Genomic DNA, 18,220 nt, shown 5'->3' with positions numbered 1-18,220 from the left:
CACCCTTGTGAAGCACATAAGTAAGCATTACTGTAGGAGCAGCAGTGACTGCTCTAGTCAAAGTCACATAGATAAGTACCATTCTGTTTCATATGCTTTACCATTCTGACCCCCTGTTTACAGTTACTTGCAACTTTCTGAAATTTTGACCTTTGAGGCTGAAATTTTCCAGTCTGGTTTCTGCTGGAGGGTGATTTTTTTGTTTGAATGGGTGAGCAAAACAGTTTATTTATGTATTGGATTATGAAGAGAGTGGGAGAAAAACGTATCTTTTCCCCGTTAGGAACAAAACCAACCCTTCCCCCTTTTATTTATGCAGATCTAGTGCCAAAACAGCTGGGGGGAGGGAGGGGGGTATTGGAATTTAGCATAATCGCCCTTTTTGACTGTCCTGTTGATAAATGGCCTGGAGCTGGTCCAGGTATGACCTGCTGGAAATTGCACCCGGTGCATGTGCAGTACCCTCCGGGGGGTGGGGTATTGGTAAAGCGTTTGAGGAGTAAATGATGAGAGCGGAGTCGTAGCTCGAAGGTTTATAAGGGGAAAGTTACCCAGCATTTGCTACAGGCTGGGCTGTGCTGCTGTAGTGCAGAGGCCGAGGGAGGGGGCGATACAGGAGTGGAGGAAGCGCTTTGGAAAAGGGAACGGCAACAGCCCAAACTTCTGCTGCCAAGAGGACTGGAACGGTGACAGCGGAGCCCGACTCCCGGGCCAGGGGCTTAGACCCGGGACGCATCCCCACTGAGCCCCAGCTCCAGGAAAGGCGGCGGCGCTTCACCTGCTGCCACACACGGGCTCGGGAAACGCTGCGAGCGGTAGTGGGAGAGAGGCTCCGGCTCAGGTGTCCGGTAGCCCCTGCTGTAGAGGCAGAGATCCGCCCCCAGGGAGCCGCTGGGGCCGGGGTAGGAGGACAGGCTGCCGCCGCTGGAGAATCCCTTCAATCCAACGCTTGGAAGAGGGAGGGGACGGCGCTCCAGTGAGCGATGTCCAAGAGCGAGCGAGGGAGAGGAGAGGGAGTGAGTCAGTGATCCGCTGCAGCTCGCTTTCTGCTGCTGCGGAGCCTGCTGCTCAACTCTACCCGCTCTTTGCCTGGACATGTCTTGAAACACTTGGGTCGTTCCGTCCCTCGCCTTTCTCTCTCTCCCCCTCCCCACCCCCTTTCAAGTTTGAAAATCGAATGGGTGCACGCCGAAATGCGGCCATCGGGATATGGGCAGGGGCGCTGGATTTGCTGCGCGTTGGACCTGTGCTGAAGAACAGAAGGGTGGCAAAGTTCACACTTTAGACGCTTGACAATTTTTTTTTATTAAACAAAGTGTGCGGGGAATCAACTAAACTAGAGTGGACTTTGGGAGAGAAGTATTAAGTCCAGCTGGTCTGGTGAGTTCTTAGATTTTGTTTTCCCTGGATTTTAAAAAATATTTAATTGTGTGTATTTACGTTGTCCAGTAGCATAAATAGGCTTTAATGAAGTACACACTACTGTGTTTGTATGGCTAGTGTGTGTGGGTATATACACACACTCCTATGTATACCTATGTTTTGATCCCTCAACACACACACATCTATTTCCCTCCCTCGATATAGACAAAGATATCTAGATAGTTCAGTCAAAACCTGTACAATACGGAACCAAATTCAGAAGGCTTGTTGCAAAGATGTTCGACTGGGTTTTGCATTATTTTAAAGTGTAACTTGTTTTAGAAATGGTGCCTGTGGAAGAAGAACAAGGAGTCCGGGGCGATGTGTTGTGGTGCAGCGCCCTCTAGCCTGCGCACTGGGTACAGCGGCTCCTTTTCCCCCCACGGCTGCCAAGTTCAGCGTTGTCCGGAGACACAAGGGACCGGGAGGCGCCCCATTGCCCTCTTATCCCGCTGGTCCTTGCTCCAGAGGTGCTCCAGTTCTGTCTAGAACCATAAATGAGGTTGCGGGGTCTTTGCGTCAGGACTCCTGTCCTCACTTTACAATCATTTCCATCAAGCCACTAAAAAGGCAAACTTGAAATATTTGTGAGTCGATTACTTCTGATCCGGTCCTGAATGTGTGACGATTTAGTCATAGCTCAAGCAGGAATCGTTGGGGCTCCCAGTGCTGCCGCATCGATCGATTGATTTATTTGGCTAGGAAAAAAACGGTGCACGGCGAATGCGTAACAAACGTGCTCCTGTAATCTTCTCTCGCCCTTTGCTTGCTTCCTGTGGCGATGAACTCCGGCTTCTTCCAGGCAATTAGGTTTCTCAGTGAGTCTGCCAAGTCAGAATTCCCTAAACAAATGTTTGATCGTTATTAAGCGTTTATCATTTATTAATGAATGGAGATCACTCCAAGGAATATTTGGGAGTATTAATCTTTAATGTTATTTACATGTACATGCCAGGACGATATCATTTCAGCTTTATCCCAAATGGCTATTTCTTTATTGGTAGCATTTACTATTTCAAGGAATGTCTAGGAACTAAATCAAAGGTGTTGGACCTTTTCAAAACCAATGCACCTTATAGCTAACGTGCAGTAGAATTTTGCAAACATTGTAAAAGATAAGACTTCAGGATCCACTCAGGTAGCCACATTTTACATCTGGTCATTTATATAAATAATTTGGCCAGTCCCACCCATTCCTGTGGTTAAGATTTTCTATCTCAGAGAACAGGGATATGTGTGTGTATGCATATTAGGTTGCACGCTATTGTCTACTAAATCGCAAATTGTACACTGTTACTACAAATAAAAGTACCAGCGAGCCCAGGGTTATAATTTCAGATCAGTGTAAAAGTTCTTTCTTTACATGGAGCAATAGTGTTCTGTCTCGATGTCCCCGTAATTGTTTATTTTTCCCCCTTTCCATAACTTGTTAGAGACTTTCATGTACACAGCTACTGAATGATGATAACTGAATTCAGCTGGGAGCCATGAAATACCTGACCTTGGTTTTCCCTCCCCTTCCAAAAAACCCTTTCTGGAGAGCTGCATATTGAGAACAATCTCTTTGGCTCCTATGATTTAGGTCTCCACTTCTTCTTTTAAACACCCTAAACACTTGTCTCTAAGGTTGAGGGAATACGCGAAGGGCAAGAGAGATTCTTACACTGAGCCAAATCTTGCTCTCTTCAGTGTAATCACTGTGGTTACTCGTGTGAGTAAGGCGTGCAGGATTTGGTCCGTTGTCGCTTACATTTTGGACTTGATAATCTTTATGCATAAGGTTTTGTTTTGTTTTTGGTGTATCTTTGGACTTCCTTTTAGATATTTACAAATGTCCAGACTACTGTCTGAAGAGTTCTGCTTTTTTCAAGTTTTTAAATAAGCCGTCTAGTAAAATAACTGTACACAATGGAATGCAAAGTTGTCCTTGTCTTCCAAGTTGGTATTTTTGTCTTTTCCGTCTTCAATTTCTGGCCGGATAATGAGGAGGTTAGTGGTGTTTGGGCTACAGGGCGTAGTATGCATGCCACTTTCCAGAGCTGAAGTTTGCAGAGGTTAGGTTTTCTTACCCAGCTGTGCATACAAGTCCTGGAGAAACACTCCCACTCGTTGCACTGGGAACTTTGTACTGTGTGGTGTGTTATCACTGGAGGAGGTTGATTCGGTTCTAGCCGGATTCCTTTTAGGGTTCGTTGAATAAGCAGGAAACTATAAAGCAATGATGGTCCTGTAAACGAGAGGAGATAAATTTAAATGCCGATTGCAATAATCTCGGATGGTGTGAAACAGCAAACTCTGAAGTTTTTGTAACAAAAGAAAAGATCCCCCGTTTTCAGCTTCTAGATTACTGACATCAGACCCCGCTCTGCTCGTTTTTTAACTTGCAAATACCAACAGAAATAAGAACAAAAATTAGCAGGGCGAAGGCTGAGTTTTCACTGCCTCTGCTTTGTTACCGAAAGCTTTTTTTAAGCAAAAAGCAGTGAAATGAGTCCTGCCATCGAGGAGAGATAGTGGATCTTTTGATGTGAAGGGTATAATAATTTAGGAGCCAGATGGTTGGGAGCCCTGGAGTCTCTGGAAGTGTGGTTTAGGTTTTCATGCCAGGGAAATTAGTTCCGGAGGGGGGGGGGGGTGGCAGGCCTGGCCTGCGGAGGAATATAGAAATGCAGAGTGCAGCGGCCCGGGAGAGGGGAGCGGGACGGCGGCGAGGGGAGAAAGAGAAGGAGTGGGGCAGGTCACCATGCGGCGCTGGGCGCCCACGAAGCCCCTCCGCACATCTCCTCCCCGCCGGCAATGAGAGGTGAGGGACGGGCGCGCCTGGCTCTGGCGGCCTCTTTGGGGAAACTTTCGGGCGAGTTGGAGGCGTGGGGCAGAAGTTTGGGGCTGGGGGCCCGGGAGAAAGGAGCGCAGCCGGCAGGGTGCAGAGCCTGCCGAGCCCGGGCTGCTGTCCGCGGGCTCTGCTCCCGCTGGCACGCAGCCCGCAAAGGCTGCAGCCCCCGGCCCCGGAGGGGACTGTGTCCTGCGAAGTTGGGCAGGGAGTTTGGGGGCAAGAGGGGGCGTTCGGGGGTGGACGGTGAATGGGAAGGTGCCTGTAGCCCTCCCCCCGCCGCTACCTCCTTCCTGCAAGGTTGATTGCAGCCGCCGCTCACTGTCTTGCCTCCCCCGGGGTCGATGAGCATGGTGGGGGCCAGGGGGCCGGTGAGAGGAGACGTGAGGGGAATAGTAAGTCCCTAGAAGTGAGCTTGGAAACAAGAGGCTGGCGCGGCGTTAATGGCCTGGATTCATTTGCTACACAATCAAATCAAAGCCACGATGCAGGGGCAGGGAGCGTGGGGGGAGAAGACCTGGACGAGTTAAACCTGCGCTCACGAGTCTCTTTTCCTGCCTGGCTCCATCAGGCCACGTTATCGCGGAAACGGAGCTGAAAAATGTGAAAGATCTTCTCCCATTCTCACCCCTTCCAGCTATGCTTTAGAGACTTCTTTTTGTGTGGCATGGTGGCTGTTTCTGGTCAGTTCACTATGAAGCTACCGCTTCTCTCGTTTTAATGCTTGTAAAAGGGTCTTGTTATTACGAGTTTAAATGAGCAGAGAAATAGTCAGAGACTTGGCTGTAATTTTGTCTGCAGGAGCCTATTAAATTACGCCTAGGAAGAGAGGAGGAGATAATTTTGTACCCTGAAGGGAAGGTGTCTGTCTGTACGCATTATGCATTTAATGGCCCATTGTAAACTTAATATCCATGGTAAACTCACGAAGATTCGCAATGAATAAATATCTCCGGCTGATTTTCCTCTTTGTTTGCGCTTTTGCAATGTATCTACCATTGTTTGTCCCTTGGATTCCTTTTGACACGTAAAGAGCAAAGCGTGCACTGAAGAACTCAAGGTTTCTGATTCCTCCCTCTGCCCCCTCCCCCATGTTTCTGTTGCTAAAATGCTCGAGCTGAAATTCTTCTTTAGGAGTTTACATTTTTGTGTAACAACCATAATAAATTGTGAAGTTTCACTACCAAAAATGTACTTTTTAAAAAACAAAGAACAAAAACCCCTTCAGTAAGTTTTCACTTACCATGTATTTATTACAGTTACAAATTTGACACAATAATAAGCATAATGTTAATAATGTCACTTATTTTTAGGGGAATTTCTTAAAAGCTATTATACTGCCCTTGATATCTTTGAATATTAAACTTAGGATACATTTTACACAGTTTTAAATTACTGTATTAATAGATGTATGGGAGGGATACCTACATTCATTTTTTGTAGTTATTGTGTTCCTTACACTATGCATAAAGCTCTTACTTATATGTGCAGATTTAAATATTGTTTGATTGAAACTTCATCTATTACTACTGTAATGTCTCTTCACTTTAAAAGAGAAGCAATAATGGGTGTCAGTTATGCCAATGGTCTAATAACTTCACTTGAAGAAAAGCTTTATAGGGGCCCAATTCTGCTTCCTTTGAAGGTCAGTGGCAAAACTCCCATTCCCTTCTGTGGAAGAAAGGAGTACAATACATAAAAGAAAAATCTTAAAAAAACAAAGTTGCACTTAAAATGTTACCCCTTTTAGATAAAGTGGTTTGGTCACCAAAAGTTTCAAGATAATCACTTGTTACGTTGAGACTTAAAACTTTCACGGTATTTGATAGTTTTCTGTATATTATAATAAAAAAAGCATTATGTATATTGCACAAGAGATTATATGGTATCTCATTACAATTTTCCCTTGTGAAACTCATCAACAATAATTGCTGATTAAGAGTCTTTTAATGATAGAGTATCATTAAAGCCACTGTTACATATGAATATAAGAAAGTTACAGAGCTGTTTTGGCATAGTAAGCAGTTTGAGACACAATAAAGATTAAAGTCTCCTTTTCCTGGAGTGAGGGTTCAGTCCTTCAACCTTTACTCAAGCAAATATCACTGCTAATGCAAACTTCTAAATTTTCTTTTTGCCTGTTGTGAGTTTCAGAGTATTTGTGCACTACATAGAGTAGTTAGGAAATAGGTCAATTTCAGGGATTTAATGAGCCAAAATGTTTATAGCATATAGGGCTTGTGTTTATCCACAAGTTTAAACTATTATGTTAATCTTCCCAACAATGTGCATTTTCCAAATAACTTTCTGGCTTTAATAAAATAATTCAACTGTAAGCTTTCATCATGTGTTAATTTTTTGAATACAAACCCTTCCCCCCACCCATCCCGGCAAACTAGTCTCGGGATTTTGACCTAAAACTTGACTCACCTTTAAACAGTTACATTCTAATATGGAAACTTCAGGGCTATAAGCAACTATTCTTTTAAACAGGTAATGCTTAATTGCTGAGAAATGAAAATATATTGGTAGGGTCTACAAACTCATTGTCTTTGTCTCCCTCTTCAGGCTCTGCAGCAAAGGCCTGGTCATGCAAGCTCTTACTCAAGTAGCAACTTTTTGAATGAAAAAAGTGTTTGCAGATTCATATCCTAGAAGTTTACGAATTGTACTCACCAGAGCTTTTTTGATGTTAATTAGTGATGTTGATGCATAAAGATGTTTTGGCTTGTTAAGGTAGTATATAAATTAAAGAAGTTGTTAACGTAAGTGTGTGTGTGTATGCATGTATATTTACATTTATCTCTCTATATATCTATATACGTACACACATAATATTAGTTCCCACTCATTAAAAATTCATGGGAAAAATCTCAGTAGAACAAAACACTAGAAACTACTGTAGAGCCCAATTTTCATTGGCAGAAGAATGTACTAGAGGCATTTCTTGAGTACGCAAAACTCCCATTGAAGTTTCCCTGTAGCTATAGGACAAACTGTGCTAATAAGAAAGGCCCTAATCCTGTAGTCACGTATGCATGTCCCACTGAACTCAACTGGATAGTCTTGTGAGTAGATGATGGGTGGTATTGTGGTTAAGGTGCTAGACTTAGGGCTCAGGAAATCTATGTTTTAATTCCTGGTTTTTTCATGGTCATTCTATGTGACTTTGGGCATATCTCTCTGTCTTAGTTCCCCACAGAGGTGGGGGGGGAGGGAGGAGAGGGGAGGCATATGTGATCACATGCCCCCCAGATTTGCTGCTTGGTTTGTACAGAGCATGGTTTGTAACACTGCTGAAGCTGGCGTCCTTTACTCTGCCCCGACCCCACCCGCACCCTCCGCTATCAGCAGGCACAGGTCGTTTCTGGTTCCCCATGTATAAAATGGGGACAATTAAACTTCCTTTGAATGTTTTCCATAGTCCCAAGCTCCTTTGTGTTGGAACTGCCTCTTACTAAAGTAAGTGTATGTGTGTGGTGCCTAGTACATGAGGGGGCCCCAAGCTTGGTTATAGTCTGTAGGCACTAGTATATAAATAATAATAAGTTGCATACGTTTGTGAAAGATCGATGCCCAGTTTAATTCAGTGATTTACAGCTATGGTAGTGGTGGAACCATACTAGCCCTAACTTTTGGCCTAATTTCATTCTTTCTATTGCTGTCTGAATATTTACTAATTTGTCTTAATATTTTTTCTTATTCAGAGTGATATAGTATCTTTATCAGTTAAGTTTCCTTTTATGTAAGAAAGCTTCCACTACAGAAAAACAATTGCATCATATATTTAAAACTGAAACGTTGAAGAAAAATGTGAATATTAGTTAAATCATTTCTTCCAAATAGGAAATCAAAGAATGTCTGGTTATGGCATTCCAGAGGAGTATACTATGTACTTTTATGAACATGTGGCAATGAAATTTAGTTAAGCAAACTGTTTTGCTATATTTTGAAAATGGATAGAAAATCATAGACTTGTGATATTTCAGAGATAACATTTTAAGAGTTTAAAAATGTAGCTTTGGCTAAAATGTTTCTGGAATGTAGTCATTTTGGCTCACTAAGAATGAGTTATAGGTGATTAAAATACAGTCTGATGTTTTTATAAAGCATTGTATACTATATCACCTGACATCTTTACATTGTTAGATCCCCCCCCCCCCCAATAATTCTTTTGTCTATAGAATTAACATTATTTCATATCTTTGGGTCTTAATCATGACATATTACATAGTGGTCTTCAGATAATCCGAGATCTATTATTTAAAATTTCCAATATCTGTCTAAATTATGTCACAAACTAAAAATCCCACATTTAAAACTTCATGTTTTGAGATACAGAAATATCAATTAGTAATTTTATCTAGGTGGGTTATTATTCTGTGTAACTGATAGACATCTCTTGTTCCAGGTTTTAAATCAGCAATTTGCCCAAGCTGCTGTTCAGGGCTGGATTCCTTACTGGCAGCCAGGCAATCATGATTTAAATATTTGTATACTGTTTAGAAGTGACAGATTCTATATTTGAAGTTCCTATGGAAATTAAGCAATAACTGCTTAAAAGTATAATTCAGTATTATTATATGTCACATAATAATGTTGGAGTAGTTAAAATGCTAATGGTGTTTACACTTTTCAGAATTCTGAGTTGAATAGAAGTAATGTATTTTCATAAATTCAAGATTCACTTTTTCAGTCAAAGTGAGATGTGAGGAGGACAGGATAATAATGCATTCATCTGTAAACAGACTTCACTTTTCTTTATGAAGGGAATATGATCTTTCAAATTTTGGTACCATATGAACAGCTAGTGGTAAGTTTAAGGTTGGCAGGAGTGTCAAAAGTCAGCAGCGTTATTAGTAACGGAAACACACAGTTGCCAACTTTCACAAGGTAAATAAGCACCCTGACTTTTACAATAAGCCAAAAATCAAGCTAATTCCATTTCAAAACAAGACAGAAACAAGCCAATCCCTAAGAACCCCAACACTCTGTGACTAGTACCCCTCTCCGCCCGGCGTGCAGTCTGGGACTGTGGTGGACCCGCTGTGCACCCCTCACTCTCTTTCCCCCACTCCAAAAAAAAAAAAAAAAAAAAAAGCAACCAGCTACTAGCCAACAAGCCAATTAAGCCAAAAACAAGTGCAATTTCTGCATTTTTTTTTTCGTGGGTTTGGCATGTCTGATTACCTTTCTAAAAAGAAGAATTCCATAATATTATTGAGGGAGGAAAGGAGAAATGTGCATTGTGACACATAATGTAAGCTCTATCAAAGAGTGGTTTCTGAAAGTTTGCTTTTGAATTAAAAAAACCAACCACCACCACCCCAGAATTGGAGGAATTTTAAAATATAATCTTAAATCCAAAAAAATTCAGAGGCAGACTCCTTCCTCACCCTTTAATTTTAACAAATTGGGCAAACCATACCTTAATGTGAAAATAGCCACAGGATGGTAATAGGAGGGCACAACAAATTCTGTAAGGGTGAGTTTGTGGAGTTTCCATGAAATCATCCTGTCTGTGGGGAAAGTTTAGGGAGGGCACAGAGGAAGAAGATTCACTGATGCACAGAAAGGGGATTATTAGTGCCATGCATGCATGGTGTGCCCCTCTGTACTGCTGCCATGTGCTTGACCCTGGCTTCTGCTAAAGTTGTTGCCCCTTCTAAGGGGATGGAGACCATAATCATCAAGCCTCAGCTCTGCTTCACTGCTTAGATACTAAAATGATCAGTGCTCCATAAATACCTTAGAGAGATGGATAAGGCATGTGTATAATCTGGACAACTCTTCCACTCCTGTCTATACCCATGAAAAGTGAAACGTGAACAGCTTCAGTGAGGGGTCCGCGACTGTGGAGGTGACAACCCTTCCTATATTTCTGTGCCACCGAAAGCAGTGCCTGCTTGCAAAAGCAGAGATACAGCTGAGATCCTTGTATAGTCAAAGCACTTTTGTGAGATATGTTTTTGTTAAGTCTCTCGTTGATTGTATTTAAAAAATGGCTTAGTCATTTTATAACATGGCCTTTAGCACAATTTAATGGCCTCTTAAATTGCCCTGAGTTTTAGAATTATTGACATACCCACATATTTATTGGAGTAATTTTAGGGTGAAACTGTTCATTTATTTATTTATCTTGTTCAAGTGAATTTATTGCAAATAAAGTCCTGGGGATCCAAGGACACACAACCATGACAGCCCAGGTAAAGTGTGCAAGCTTCCTGACAAAGCTGTCATTTGAGGCCCACAAAATCATACCTCCCACCCCAATTTTAAGATAATTTAAGTACCAATTCTAACCTTAGATTTAATTTTTAAAAGGTTGTAGTCTTTTTTTGGTTGTGGAAATAGCCTTGCTCGTGTAAACTAATTACTTGGTTTGAAAGATTATCACAGTGATTTTTTTTTTCCCAAACAATTACTGATCATGTTATCAACCATTCCCTCTATGGTTTCATATGGCCACAGGCTTCATGGTCCAAGCCTTAAGTCCCACAGCTTTCAGGGACTTTGAGTAATTGATTTGTGGGTGAGCCATTATCTGGCTGCCTGAATGAGCTCGCTCTCTCTCTCTCTGAGTTGTCATTGTGACATCTAGCCATGAGATGGACTAGCTTAGTTCTTGAGCTAGTTCAGGTGCTTATCAGTGTGTAGGGTAAAAAGGTAGTGGGGATTTGGCCCACTTGTCCTGTTTCAGAAGCCTGCTTAAGGGAGTGGGAACTAGAGGAGGGTGAATCCTTGTGAGGAGAGATGGAAAAAGAAGGCACAATGGGAAGGACTTTGGAAAGAGACAACAGGAGGGGGCTGAAGCCACGCTAGAAGCAAGGACTGGAGGGAGGGAGAAGAGAGAGATAATAGAATTCAGGAGGAGGGGAGGATCACAGGAAGAAGAACAATGGAAGAGCACAGTGAAGAGTCAGTGTGACACTGGAGAGTGGGTGAAAATAGGAAAGACCACGTATGGTAGGTAATGAATTAAGAGAATACCAAACAAGAGAGAATAGTCAAACATAGGAGGAAAAAAATGAGATAACGGAATTGAAGAAGGGATTAAAAAAAAGAAAAGATTTAAAATACCTGGGTTAGTGAATTTTGTGTAATTTATATATATGTTTTTTTTTTTTTTTTTTTTTGGTGTTTTCTTGGCAGATGTCCTATGTAATAGCCTATATTTTATGGGGAAGGAAACGGAGCTCCCAAAGCCTCAGGTTACCTGGAGTGTGGTCCACTGCAAACATCTCCAAACTCTCTGTTGTGGTTCTTTTACCATATTCAGCATTGTGGCATCTGAATACCTTTGTAAAATATAAATGAACCACACAAGGATCTCTGTCCATCTCGTCTCTTGTCAGAAAAACTATATATTTATTTTTTGCTAGCAATTATTACTGTAGGATAGGGATGTCAAAGAAGAGGGTTTTAATATTTTGATCTGACAGCTTTGAGTTTTGGGGTGATTCTGACATCTGTTGGGGGTAAGTTTCATATTCATGGGCCAGCTGCAAAGCAAGTTCTGCCTCCTGAGCCCTAGAGTTTTGCTCTTGTGGTTGATGGTTCCGTTCTTCCAGTGTAAACTGGCTGTTTTATGAGATTATATGCATGCTATATGAGGAAGAATCTCTGCTAATCTGGGCCATTCCTTTAGAGGGCTTTGAAGATAATGACAAAAGCCTTGAACTTGATTCTCTATTCATTAGTATTCAGAGGACTGGAGTAATGTGCTCTCACCATTCTTTTTTGCTGAATAATCAAGGCTGCTACTTTTTTTTTTTTAAGGTTGATGACTTAATTCCAACAATGCATTGCATTGCAGTGATGAAGCATTGAGGCCATGAATGTGAAGATCACTGTGGTTAACTTTGAATCTTTTAGGATGGGGAACACACACTGGTCCTGCTGCAGGTGGCAGAGTCGATTCCTTATCTGTTGATATTTGGGTATCTAATACCATTACAGAGTCCACAAAGACCTTTAGAATGACCATCATAGTGGTATGAGGGCAAACACTCCTAATGAAAGGTGGTGCTATAGTAGTTGTGAGGTCCTCAAAGTGCTTCCCTCTCATCACAATTTGTCCTGGATTGAAATGTTGGCAATTATGCATCAACATGTTTACAAGCAATTGGGCTCTCCTGCTGGTGCAGAAAAGAAAGCTAATGGTGACTTGAAGATTCTGCCCATGTCAGTTAAATATGGGGAATGTCAAAAAAAAGTTTGGAGAGGTCCTTTAAGAAAGGTAATTTTAATGGCCTTCCCAAATTTTTTGGGCCAGTCCTCCTTTCTTCCTTTATAACATTTGTTTACCTCAACTTTGTTCTGATGGGGATAGATCTAAGGGTAAGAAAGTAATTCATTCCCTCCGCATGCTGAATCCTCATCTTCTCCAATTTAGTGTTAATTGGGAAAGTATTCATTGTGATGTGCACTGCCACCTGCTCAAGATGCAATAAACGGACAGTCCCTATCCCAGAAAGCTTGTAAAGTAACTAAAACAGACCTAGAACAGAGTGGTTGCACTCGGAAGTCCAGAGGAGTGAATGATTACACTCTTAACATAGTCTCAGTCCAATTCTTAGAATATCTTTTGACATTAGCCATTGAACAGCCTAAATTAGAAGGCATGAGAATGACTTTCTGTCACTATTGTACCGATGCCACATGTGACCCAGTAACCTGAAGTGAAAGGCTCGGTAGTCTGTTATGAAGCACTGGGGTCATCCAGACACCACTAATTTTTTATTTATAAAACAAGTCAATAACACATGGCCTGTAATGGTGACATTTCAAAGACTATTTTTAGTATGGTATAACCTTAATAACAATTGCGGCAGCTAATCATTGTCTGCTTTTTATTTGGGCTTGAATGAGAAATGTTTGTTACATGTGGAGGAATTTTATTCATATGGATAAAGAAAGTGCACAATTGAAGCCATTACTAGGCCACTAGCTTTAAGGTCAAGATGTGAGAAATACAGCATTAATAAGCTATATGACAAAGCATATTAACTTTGGGTAGCTATGGGTATAGTTATATTAAATGAATACTTTCCAAACTGATTTTCAAATTACAATAAATGAAAGCCCTTTAAGTAAAAAATTAGGGTAGTCTTAAATTTAGTGTTATATAGCCAAACTTAATATTTGCAAGAAAATTCAAACTGAAGTTATTAGATTTCTTTAGTAGTTGCTTTCAGATGTTCCTTTCAAGACAGAGTAAAAAACTGTGTAATTAACCTTGGCATTTAATTTTATTAATCCTTCCATGGTATAGCGGTATTCCCTATTTTTCTGGTTTATGAACTTCCATCATTCAAGTGTTACATTTTGAAGATTTTTATTATCTGACTACCTTTAAATAGTCTGAAACATATGGAAACTTTATTGAGAGATCATAATCTAGTCATGTTACTTTTAGCCACATTAGAGATGTAAGACTTTAACTAAATCCTTTGTATTTTAAATCACATAATTAATCAAAATTAAAATGACACGTCAGTAATTTTTGCAAAGCCTCAGTTAATGATTCTTTATTTTGTTTCAGGGATTTTGATAATTGACACCATGGGGAGACCCTTGACCATGCTGCTGTTGCTGCTGGTGCAGCATTTTGGAAACTGTGAAGGAAATCAAAGACCATATCATACTTCACCCGTGCAATTTACACAAGTCCAGTACAATGCCACGGTGTATGAAAATTCTGCAGCCAAGACTTATATTGAGCAGCCAGTAAAAATGGGCATTTACCTTGCAAATCCACTGTGGGATATAAGATACAAAATTATTTCTGGTGACAATGAAAACTTGTTCAAAGCTGAAGAGTATATTCTTGGAAACTTTTGCTTTTTGAGAATACGGACCAAGGGAGGAAATACAGCTATTCTTAACAGAGAGGTGAAAGACCATTACATATTGACTGTAAAAGCAGTTGAAAAGAATACTAATGCTGAAGCACGCACACAGGTCAGGGTGCAGATACTGGATACAAATGACTTAAGACCCTTGTTTTCTCCAACATCGTACAGTGTTTCTTTGCCTGAAAATACAGCAATAAGGACCAGCATTGCAAGAGTAAGTGCAACAGATGCAGATATTGGAACCAATGGAGAATTTTACTACAGTTTTAAAGAAAGAACAGATATGTTTGCTATACATCCAACAAGTGGTGCAGTGGTCCTAACTGGAAGACTCGACTATGCAGAAACTAAGCTTTATGAGATGGAAATCCTCGCAGTGGATCGTGGAATGAAATTGTACGGCAGCAGCGGTATTAGCAGCATGGCAAGGCTAACTGTTCACGTAGAGCAAGCAAATGAATATGCTCCTGTTATTACAGCTGCTGTATTGGCTCCTTCAGAATTGGACAAGGATCCAACATATGCAATTGTAACGGTTGAGGACCTTGATCAGGGTTCAAATGGAGAAATAGCATCGTTAAGTATTGTGGCTGGTGACCCACTTCAACAGTTCAAAACGGTGAGGTCTGTTCCAGGAGGTAAAGAATATAAAATCAAAGCTGTCGGCCACATTGATTGGGAGAGCCAACCTTTTGGATATAATCTGACTCTTCAGGCTAAAGATAAAGGAAATCCTTCACAGTTTTCTTCTGTAAAAGTTATTCATGTGACATCTCCACTGTTTAAGTCTGGACCGGTCAGATTTGAAAAAGATGTGTACAGAGCAGAGATAAGTGAATTTTCCCCTCCAAACACTCCTGTGATAATGGTAAAAGCTTTACCTAGTTATTCCCAATTAAAATATACTTTTAAAAATGCACCAGGCAAAGTCAGATTCAACTTAAACCCGCACACAGGTCTTATTACCACTTTAGAACCAATAAAAGCACAATATGCATCCCATTTTGAACTTGAAGTCATGACAAGTGACAGAAAAGCCTCTGCAAAAGTGTTGATTAAAGTAAAAGACACAAACAGTAATCCCCCTGAATTTACTCAGACATCATATGAAGCTTCCTTCGATGAGAATGTGCCAGTTGGTACTAGTGTCCTGAGTGTGAATGCAAAAGATCTTGATGAGGGTGAGAATGGTTATGTGACGTATAGCATTGCAAACTTGAATCCTTTACCATTTGTGATTAACCATTTCAATGGTATTATCAGTACCACAGAAGACATGGATTATGAATTGATGCCAAGGGTTTACAATTTAAGGATTCGAGCGTCTGATTGGGGCATACCATATCGTCGAGAAGTTGAAGTTCCCGTTACTATTATTTTAAATAATTTGAACGATAACACACCACTATTTGAGAAAATAAATTGTGAGGGAACAATCCCTAGGGATCTTGGTGTTGGAGAACAAATTACTACTGTATCTGCTATTGATGCTGATGAGCTCCAGTTGGTGAGATACCAGATTGAATCTGGAAATGAATTAGATTTATTTATCTTAAATCCAAACTCTGGGGTGCTTTCCCTGAAGCAATCTCTAATAGATGGTTTAGGTGCTAAAGTATCTTTTCATAGTCTGAGAATTACAGCTACAGATGGTGAAAACTTTGCAGTACCATTATATATCAACATAACTGTAGCTGCCAGTCGTAAACCAGTAAACTTGCAATGTGAAGAGACTGGTGTAGCCAAAATGCTGGCAGAGAAATTACTGCAGGCAACTAAGCCGCACACTCATGGTGAGGTTGAGGATGCTTTCTTTGATACTCACTCTATGAATCTACATGCACCTCAGTTTCGAAGTACTCTTTCAAGCAGTGTTGAAGTAAAGGAAAACCTACCTGTGGGTTCCAGCATAATACTTATGAATGCCACTGATCTTGACACTGGCTTCAATGGAAAACTAGTTTATGCTATCTCTGGAGGTAATAATGATAGTAGTTTTACTGTGGATTTGGAAACAGGAATGTTAAAGGTTTTATCTCCCCTTGATCGAGAAGTAAAAGATAAATACACTCTGAATATTACTGTGTATGATCTGGGAATACCACAAAAGTCTGCATGGCATCTTTTAGATATCAAAATTTTGGATGCCAATGACAACAGACCAGAGTTTTTACAGGACAGCTATTTTGTTGAAGTGAGTGAAAACAAGGAGCTGAACAGCGAAATCATTCAGATTGAAGCCACAGATAAAGATTTGGGACCCAATGGGGAAGTGAAATATTCTCTTCTTACAGATACAGACATGTTCGCTATTGACAGTACGACAGGTGTTGTGCACGTTGTAGGGGCTTTGGATCGTGAAATCCAACACGTGCATTTTCTGAAAATAGAAGCCAGGGACCAGCCAAATGAAGAACCTCAGTTGTTTTCCACTGTACTTTTGAAAGTATCTTTAGAAGATGTCAATGACAATCCTCCTAAATTTATTCCATTGAATTATCATGTGAAAATTCGAGAGGACCTTCCAGAAGGAACTATTATCACATGGCTGGAAGCGTATGATCCTGATGTGGGCCAGTCAAGTCAAATACGATACAGCCTTTTAGATAGTGGAGATGGAACCTTTGATGTAGATAAATTGAGTGGAGCAATACGTATTGTACAAAGACTGGATTTTGAAAGAAGACAAGTTTATAACCTAACTGTACGGGCCAAGGACAAAGGAAAGCCGATTTCATTATCTTCTACCTGTTACGTTGAGGTTGAGGTAGTTGACGTAAATGAAAATTTGCACCCTCCACGGTTTTCCAGCTTTGTGGATAAGGGTTTTGTAAAAGAAGATGTCCCTATTGGTTCATCTGTGATGACAGTGACTGCCTATGATGAGGATGCAGGAAGAGATGGAGAGATTAGGTATTCAATCAGAGATGGATCTGGTGTTGGCATTTTCAGAATAGATGAAGAAAAAGGTAAGAATTTTGTCAGCATCTTAATTCACTTATTCTGTTTCAGTATTTCAAACAAATAAACACCAAACCTAAAGCAGTAACAGTAATAAGAATGTGTTTTTACATTATTTTATTAAACATTTCTAATATATAATTTATTCACAGTTTTAGTGGATGCACACTGTTAGGAAGCGAAACAAAGTGAAAATGTTTGCTAAAGTTGCATTTTTCCTACTTGGATTAAATTTTTACAGCACATATAATAAATTGGTCTCAAAACCTCTCCCACATGAGCACCAAAAGGAATATTACATGGGGCCCAGATTGTGGAGCTCTTACGTTGTTGAGAACTTACTCATGTGAATAGTTCCATAAGTGAGGACTCATCAGAATGCCACAGTCTGGCATTAGGGAAAGAGTGGAAGCTTTAACTCTGGAATTTTCTTGCTTTTTTTCTCTGTTAGAGAAGCTATATTCAAAGGATAGCAATGATATATCTGTGATGATTATATTTGCTCCTTTGGGTAAATTTATTGATAGCTTTCTCTGTTGTTCACCCTAACAATAATAACTGTATATTTTTGGTGAACAAACAGAAATAAACTTCTTCCAAACAAAATATAAATACATTTGCAGTTTGTTAAATATCATGGTGATAAAGGATCCATACATGCATTGGTATAACAGATTTAGAGGAGTTGCTTTGTTGTGTCGGTGATTCATAGGTTAAGAACTGCTGTAGGCATTTTATTCCAGTGTAATTCATTCAAAGGGGCTATCATCATAACCTCAGTAAAAGATTGAAATTCTATTAATTATTTCTTGAATAAGTGTCTCAGCACAGTTAAAATGAAAATTGCTACTCCTTCTACCTTCCCCCATACAGTTTTCTTCCTTTAAAAAATAAAATAAATATTGTTAAATTTCATAAAAGCAAAGAAATTTAGAGTGTCATCTTGTACAGTCTCCGATACTTTGTGTTCAATAATTGTATTGATTTTCACATACCTTCAGTGTTAGATTACCAAAGTACAAATAACAAAGTTAAGCAGCAATCATGGGCAAAGTTCTGCGCTGTTACACCATTGGTAATCTGTCATAACTCATATTAGTTCATTGGTATCTGAAGATTTCGCTCATGTTTTGTTAGTTGGTCTCACAGG

At 40.3% G+C, this 18,220-nt stretch overlaps 1 protein-coding gene across 7 annotated transcripts in view; it reads left to right on the top strand.

The window, feature by feature from the left end:
- The first annotated feature begins 592 nt into the window (after positions 1 to 592).
- Positions 593 to 18,220, top strand: part of FAT1 (FAT atypical cadherin 1) — a 147,843-nt gene continuing 130,215 nt past the window's right edge. For 5 of the 7 annotated variants that reach the window (XR_006290766.1, XM_037897667.2, XM_037897666.2 and 2 more), the window contains exons 1-2: positions 4,118 to 4,225; positions 13,797 to 17,078. Coding sequence is in view for 6 of the 7 variants with exons in the window: in XM_037897667.2 (XP_037753595.1) it covers positions 4,219 to 4,225; positions 13,797 to 17,078 (3,289 nt within the window). In the remaining variant the exon portion in view is untranslated. Of the gene's footprint in view, positions 1,381 to 4,117; positions 4,226 to 13,796; positions 17,079 to 18,220 lie in introns of those variants that run through there. The other 2 variants (XM_037897665.2, XM_043546118.1) reach the window with 2 other exon arrangements.

The sequence above is a fragment of the Chelonia mydas genome, chromosome 4 (genome assembly GCF_015237465.2).
Source record: "Chelonia mydas isolate rCheMyd1 chromosome 4, rCheMyd1.pri.v2, whole genome shotgun sequence".
In the NCBI taxonomy this organism is placed as follows: Eukaryota; Metazoa; Chordata; order Testudines; family Cheloniidae; genus Chelonia; species Chelonia mydas.
This window is presented reverse-complemented; position numbering and strand designations above follow the sequence as displayed.